Source organism: Suricata suricatta, chromosome 11 (genome assembly GCF_006229205.1).
Source record: "Suricata suricatta isolate VVHF042 chromosome 11, meerkat_22Aug2017_6uvM2_HiC, whole genome shotgun sequence".
Classification (NCBI taxonomy): Eukaryota; Metazoa; Chordata; class Mammalia; order Carnivora; family Herpestidae; genus Suricata; species Suricata suricatta.
The window spans coordinates 12,821,976-12,830,125 of NC_043710.1; the positions used below are offsets into that span (position 1 = coordinate 12,821,976).

Sequence of the window (8,150 nt, forward strand, 5' to 3'; positions counted from 1 at the left end):
AACCCTTTGGAGAACTTCATGGATATTTTTCCAAAGGTTTCTCTTAACCCATGTATCTCAATACTCTTTGAAGCTCTATTAGATCATCATCTATATTGGTTTTCCTTTATTTAATTGCTAGATGGCTACCCATCAGATCCTCATGACCCAGTAGATGCATCAACAATTAGACTGTGACACATTTCCCCTGTGATTCATTTTTATTATGGCTGCATTGTATCCTCAGAGGATAACACGATGAAGTAAACCAAACTCTGGCCTTCAAATACATTGATTTGGTGGTTGGGCAGGTTATCTATTATGAAGCAGAGAGGTATGTTTGAGTGTTCGGTATTTCCTACGTGGTTATTTCTTTGAATGTTTTTCATGTTAGGACTTCTGTTTCTTAGTATAACCACACAATGATTGGGATTTGGATTGAAGATACGTATCATAGAAACTCTGTGTATATATTCCAATTCTCTATTCATTCAGGTTCAGGGCCTCTTGCATTTGGGAATATCATGACAGTGGATGTTGTCTCGTGGGTGGCTGATGCTATTGTCAATTTGTCTCCTCACTTTTCCATTATTGTATTCACCTCAGGGTGCTACAGGGTGAGATTTTACCAAAAATTAGTTATCAATTTCACATTATATTACAATTTCTAAAATTTTGGTGCCTTATCTCCCCCAAGAAAGTAAAACTCACTGAAATGTTCAAAATAGAGAAATTAAATGGAAACAATATAAATATTAATTCTAAATTTATATGTTGATTATTATATACTCTAAACAAGGTTCTTAATGCTTTACATGCATTAATTGACCAAATGATTCACAGGCTTAAAAGAAGTCGCTGTTCATTTTCTGTTTTTAAAAAAGCTTTTATTTCTTAAAGAAATGCTATCTCATATATTTTTCATTTTTCTCCACTGCACGATGTTCAGGAAAATTCTCTGCTGCCCTACATAGGTCTTTCTCTCTTTAAATTGTTTCAAGTTTGAGAGACATAATATTCATAAGATGTTGAACTCTGTACCTGGTATCTTGCAAACACTTAGAATTGTAACTGTTCCTCATAAAGATTTGAGAATGGGGGAGAGGTGTGGATGGAACCCTGAGTTCCCAATGCTACACACTGTAGTTTGGGCTAGCGACCGGAGTACATTGGGTTAGTGACCACCTAGCGTAAGTTCAGGGACTGACTAACTCTTTTGATGCAAGGGGGTGTTGGGGAATACCAAATGTATTAGATTAACTTTTGACTCCAAGCATGTGGTTTGAGAGAAGCATGCAAGAACATTCTAAGCACAAGGAACAACATGCCTGAATCCAACCAGAGGTGGTAGCAGTGCAGACTTTTCCAGACAAGAGCAAGAATTCTGAGGGTCTGCATCTTCAAGGGCATGGTGGTGGTGAGTAGCAGAAGTGGCTGAGAAGGAAGGATGTAACTTATGAACTTTTGTGTCTTGAATGGGACCTTGACACATTATCAAGTTGCCATATTGGTGTGAGGTTATTGAGATGGACTGGTGATTTACACTAGGGTCACAAACAACAACAGTGACATTTTTTTTTTCTGATTTAGTTTCTGCTTAGAGAAGCACTAATGACCCTGGTCTAATCTCTCCAGCCATATTTTGGGAGGGATCTACCCCATTAAGAAAGAGTCTCTTACTAAAGTTGAAGAATTCATTCAGGGAGCATGATCCTATTCCTTCTTTCTATCCTTCCAAAAAAATGCTCTCTGGCACCTTGTTCTTGACACAGTTCCACCAAATAGCTTTGTCTTTTTGCAATCTGTGTGCTTCCTAGCAATTCTAGGTGCTCTCCGATGTTTTCTGTGTCTCCCTTTACATTAGTGCCCTCTCCATTCTGTGATAATTTCGAGACCCTTTATTGTTATGTCTCCACCACACTAGCCACAGTGTATAAGCATAACATCATCTAATAATTTGACACCCTCCAAACAGCAGGAACAGGCACTGTATCTACATTTTAACTTTTGCTCATTTTTCATTTTTGGTGATATTTATTAAAACCTTTATATATGTTATTTCATCCTCACAACAGTTATAATGAGGAAGGTAAGTTATTTCCATTTTATAGATAAGAAAACTGAAGCTTGCTGAGTTCACGTGCCCTGCTACCATTCACACAACTAGTGAGTTGTAGCTCTGGGGTTCACACTTAGGCAATCTCTGTCCCGGGCTTGCTTTTTAACCATTGTAAGCTCACTTAAGTCCTTTCCTTGGTTCATAGTTGTACCTCTTTCAACATCTCATTCAGTGTTGGATACCCAGGAGTTGCTCACTAGATATGTTTCAAGTGTATGAATATAATTATGGTCTGATGTAGAGATAAAATTTGTTCTAACCATGTGGCTTTGTTTCTGTCTCTCAATTTCAGCTTCTCAAATCTTCTCAGTTTCATTGTTTGCAAGCTGGCAAATTTAATTAAGTGGTACTCAACGAAGCTCAGAGCTAACATTCAATGGCCTTTTCCTTGTTATTATTATCACCATTATTATGATGGACTACAAGTAATTCTTGAGCATCTATTACCTGCAGACAATTTTATTGGTTACTCTTTTCTTCCAAATTCTGTTTGATCTCAAATTCTTTTTTGAATGAAACTCACAAAAGAAATGGACTTTTCAGGTGAATTGGGCCAATTACAGTCATGATAAATGATTTCTCCTTTCTTCATTCCAGTTGTTGTTATTGTTTTTTCCTTAAGGTGATGTGAGAAATTCTAACTTGCATTGAACTTCAAACGAAATCGTTATTTATATTCATGAAGTAAGTATTGTTTTTAACTAGAGGAAAATAGTCAGGAAATCACTATATGGACCACCTCTCCCTCGCCCAATCAATTCTTAATATAATCCTAACTTGACTTTGTGAAATACAAGATTTTATTTGTATTTGATGACAAAAGCTGAAATGTTTCCGAATGTCTTATCTTTAGTTCCTATCTTTTTCAGTGAAACAGACAATTAGATGTATATCTGATGAATGTTTCCACTCTCAGGAACCTTCTGTAGCTATATGTAGTAGTGTTTGGCCCACTGTTGTCTCTCCTTATATCCTGCAGGCAACCTATTAGCCTTTAAAGAAGGTCAAAGTGTAGACAATGAAAATGAGCCACTATTTTCATGACTTTAAAATGTTTCTTTTCCTGCATTAGGCAGTGTATGTCATAGAAGCTCCTTGAGAGGAGTACAAGTTTCTATCTATCTATCTATCATCTATCTATCACCTATCATCTTTCTCTCTATCTATCTACTCTATCTCTACCCATTTGTATGTAATCAATCTGTATCTATTTCTCCATCTGTATCTATCTGTACCTATATCTGTGTCTATTTATATATTTCACCACTTTCTTTAATATCTAAGACAGAAATATAGATATAGATATGATCACAGGTACTTTTGGTCTGGAGGGGACTGAGAATTAAGAGATCATCAGTTCCATGTGTATGACCACTCTCAGATTCATCCACCTCTTAGAGAGCTGGGGAAGGGAGATGTTTTGTTTCTGAGCGTCCCTTGGCTCTAACAAGGCGTATAACCAGCTTTATGTCTATTAGTGAACACAAGTAAATGTCAGAAGGGTTCTTCATTGTGTGTCTCCATACATAAGAATGTAACAAGAATGGTGATGTTTAACCCAAACTCTTGGTTGATTTGCCTGTCTTTTGGATGCTACTAATTTTATACATGGGCTGCTAAACAGTTTCAAGTTAACTTCTGGGAACATACTTTGTGAAAATGACAGCCTTGAATTCTCAGTGAATTAAAGTGTGACTTATTCCAAGCATCTTTTGCTTATTATGAAGAATGTCTACTTTGACAATAATTGTAGCATACGTATGTATGTGTTTATTTATGTATTTTAAAGTTAAAAAGTAGAGATTTTTATCATCAAATAGATACAATTCCAAGAAAACAATTTTTTATTTTTCTTGCTCAGTTTTCAGTCCATCATTTAGCATATGAGCAAAAGTAAGTTTTTAAATTTTTCCCTCAAGTGTAAGAGATTTCTATTTATTGCTTTCAAGGAAGTTATAGTAAATACATTTCCAAGGATATTCCAAAATTTGCTTAGACTAATGAAAGTTAGCTTCTTCATGTAATTGTCTAGTAAAGACAAAGTGGGTCAATGACCAGAAGAGAAACCAGATTATGCCTTCAAGCTTCCTTTTTCATACCTTTCACAGAGTGCTCGATCACCCCAAGTGCAAAGAGAAAAACGAAGCAGCTCAATCTCCCTCTCACAAAAAGGAGGAAAAAGCCATTGAAAAATACATAGTGACAGGGATTAAAAGGTACAGCATCATGAATATAGTAAATGATATTTTCACAGCATTCTATGGGGACAGATGGCAGCTACATTTGTGGTGAACATAGCATAATCTATAAACTTGTTGAACCACTGTGTTGCACACTTGAAATTGGTGTAACACTGTGTGTCAACTATCCTCAAAGGAAAAAGATATGGTGGCACACACTGTGTTATGAGCATAATAACTGAATTCCCTATGCTGCACAGAACTGATTTCTCAGTTACCTAAAATGGGTGTTAGCCACTGTAGCATGAATGTGTCTCACAATGAACAACATATACGCGTAACTTGGGTTTTTCGGTGACCTCAAATGGCAAATGATAGGAGAGGTTAATATACTGAAATGCTGACACAGTCATTAATCTCTCCACAGAAAAGGACCATAGAAACCCAAAATCAATGGATGAGAAAAATTTCACCCAAGTGAAAGAGTTTATACTTTTAGGGTTCACGGCAGACTTGTGGTTACAGAGAGTCCTCTTTGTCATTTTCCTCACCATCTATGTCATCAGTCTGTCAGGGAACATCACCCTGATTTCTCTGATCTGTGCTGATTCCCGCCTCCACACACCCATGTATTTCTTCATTGGAAATCTTTCATTCCTGGATCTCTGGTACTCTTCTGTCTATGCTCCCAAAATCCTTATGACCTGCATTGCTGAAGACAAAAGCATCTCCTTTGCTGGCTGCCTCGCTCAGTTCTTCTTCTCAGCTGGGCTGGCATACAGTGAGTGTTACCTGTTGGCCGCCATGGCTTATGACCGCTACATGGCCATCTCCAATCCTCTGCTTTATTGCCAGGCGATGTCTTCAAGGTTATGTGCCAGTCTTGTTGCCGTTTCATACTTTGGTGGCTTCCTTAACTCAACCATCATTACCAGTGAGACATTTACTCTGAGCTTCTGTGGGAACAATGTCATTGATGATTATTTTTGTGATCTGCCCCCCCTTGTTAAGCTGGCCTGTGATGTGAAGGAGAGCTACCAGGCTGTGCTCTATTTCATACTGGCCTCCAACGTCATCACTCCCACTGTGCTCATCCTCGCCTCTTACCTCTTCATCGCTGCTGCCATCTCAAAGATCCGCTCCACCCAAGGCCGCCTCAAGGCCATCTCCACTTGTGGCTCTCACCTGACGGCTGTCACCTTGTACTATGGCTCTATTCTCTTCATTTACTCCCGACCAAGTACCAGCTATGCCCTAGAAAGGGATAAATTGGTTTCAGTCTTCTATACTGTGGTGATACCAATGTTGAATCCCTTGATCTATAGCTTAAGAAATAAAGATGTTAAAGATGCTCTGACGAAAATGTTATATAGGGCAACATTCTAAAATGAAAATACTTGGGAAACATGGCTATGTCTTTTTTTCTAGATTATCTCCATGTCATTGTTATTAACCTAGACTCTCAGAAATAATGAAAAGAAGCAAAAAAATAAAATAAAGGATAGTGTGCAAACACTGCAATTTTCTTTTTATTTGGTGCTAATGTATTTGAAAATGTGCTTAAAATAGATGAGGCTGGGACATTGGAAACAACAGCTATGCCTGCCAGCTGCAGACAGAGTCTAAAATTTCTAGGATTCTGAGAAGGTTGAAGGAGAATAGTTTTTTTTTTTTTAATTTTTACTTGGCAGTTCATACATTACCTGTAAGATATTTTAATCTCTAAATGGGAATAATAAAATTGCTTATAGAATCATTGTTATGATTAGATGGATTGAATGACTTAATTCAAATCCTTCAGTTCATAGGGAAGGAAACAGGAATGAAAACTCAGAACTTCTCACTCCAAAGGTTATTGCCCCATTTGTGGGAGAGTGAGTTAGGAAGTTGTAAATAAAAATTCTATTGTAAAATGCCCTTGCAGATAAGTTTAACTTTTCTTTTCTCATTTCTCTTCCTTCCTTCCTTCCTTCGTTCCTTCCTTCCTTCCTTTGTTTCTTCCTTCCTTCCATCTTCTTGACATGATACAAAGATATTTTTGGTGATAGATACAGGAAAGGACAAATAACTTAGAGTCACAGAGAGCTTCCAGTGAAAGAGTATTTTCCTCAACAATGAGAAGAATTGAGGGCAAAAGAGTAGCAGCTGTATTAAGACAGAAGGGGAAATGTAGATAGAAATAGGTAAATAAAGAGAGATAGATTTCAAAGAGGATTATATCCATGAGAAGAATCATAGTGAAAATCTACTACAGTCATTAAGGGTCTGTGATTTTTTATTTGCTTGTTCAATGTGACGTATGAATTATTGAGAAATTAGAGACTATTTAATCATGATGTCTCACATTCCTAATTTTATGTCTTTATTTTACATATAAAACATGACGTTGTACCACAGAAAAAAGCCTTACTGTTGGTAACCAAGTATATTCATTTGTGAGTGTTACCATGAGAAAATACTACAGAATGGGGGGGCTGAAAACACAGGGATTTGTTTTCTCACAGTTCTGGATGCTAAAAGGCCAAGATCAAGGTGCCATTAAGTTTGATTTTTTCTGAGGCATCTTTCCTTTGCTTGCAGATGGCCACCCTCTCTTTTTCTCCTCACATGATCTTTCTGTATACATGTAGCCCGGGTATCTCTTTGTGTGTCCGAATGTCCATGTCTTCTGCTTCTGAAAATACTGATCAGAGTGAGGGAAGGCTCACCCTAACTGTCTCGTTTTAACTTAATCACTTTTGTTGAGGCCCTGTCTCCAAATACATATTATGAATTACTATTAGTCAACATATGGATTTGGGAGGACTGCCATTTGACCCATAACATCAGGGCTTAATAGAAGTTTCCTGATGAATAAGACAGGAAAAAAGAAAATGAAAAAGAAAAAAGGTAGAGAGACAAATGATATACTCTAAAACTTTTTAAATAAAACATTTTGGAGAGTTTCGATTATCAGACATCTTTATGATTATATTGTGACTTAATGACAAAAGAGTGAAATTTTAATAAAATATTTTTATCTTATCCTAATTAATATATCATCCTCATACTCGAAGCAAACTCTAATTGATTCTTTAGAGACTGAGGTAGATATTGCTAGGCTGTTCTGTGGAGATGGTCTCAAAGGGCTGTTGAGAAACTACATATATTGGGTCCAACAAAGCATGCCAAAATATCAGAGGAGAGAGAAAAGCCTGTAGCCTCCAGCATCTGTCCTTCCTGATCAAGGATAAGCAATTGGAACTGGGGTCACGTAAGTGTTTTGACCTGTCATTGGCCTCAGCTCAGTTAGAAGAGGGATACAGAGTTTGGCAAGACTCTAAAGGATCATTGTTATGCCAAATACTACACAGACACAGACACACACACACACACACACACACACACACACACACAATCTTTTAAATAGAATTCAGATTCCACTATTGACATGCCTGTTATCTAGAATTTTTAATTCAGTCTGGTAATTATGCTGGGTCATTACATATTCACTTACACCATGAGGTGAACAGAGGAGAATAAAGTTGACATGCTTTTGGATTTCCATGGTTGTGATTCTCAGTGCTGACTAAGCTACTAGTGTGTGATATTTTCACTTCTTACTCCTCATTTTCAGGTGCTAGAGGGACACATTCTTCCCCCCAATTTTTAGTCGTCCAGTGAAGGGAGGAGGGAACAGGGAAACACACATCTTGAGAAACTATATGGGCTGCTTTAGCATGATTTACTCTGACTTATTTTATGTCTTTTCTTTCACATTCATACTTTCATTGCAATTTATTTCAAATTCAAGATAGATTTTAGTGAATCTTGATAGTTATGAGTATGATGGCTATGAGTCATTTCTTTAATAATCTTCCTCCTAAGTGCCA

General features: G+C 37.1%; 1 protein-coding gene across 1 annotated transcript; it reads left to right on the plus strand.

Moving 5' to 3' along the window:
* Positions 1-4,731: 4,731 nt before the first annotated feature.
* On the plus strand, positions 4,732-5,664 carry LOC115272407 (olfactory receptor 1013-like). The gene has a single exon (XM_029915483.1). The coding sequence runs from the start codon at positions 4,732-4,734 to the stop codon at positions 5,662-5,664; it is 933 nt and encodes a 310-aa protein (XP_029771343.1).
* Positions 5,665-8,150: the final 2,486 nt, after the last annotated feature.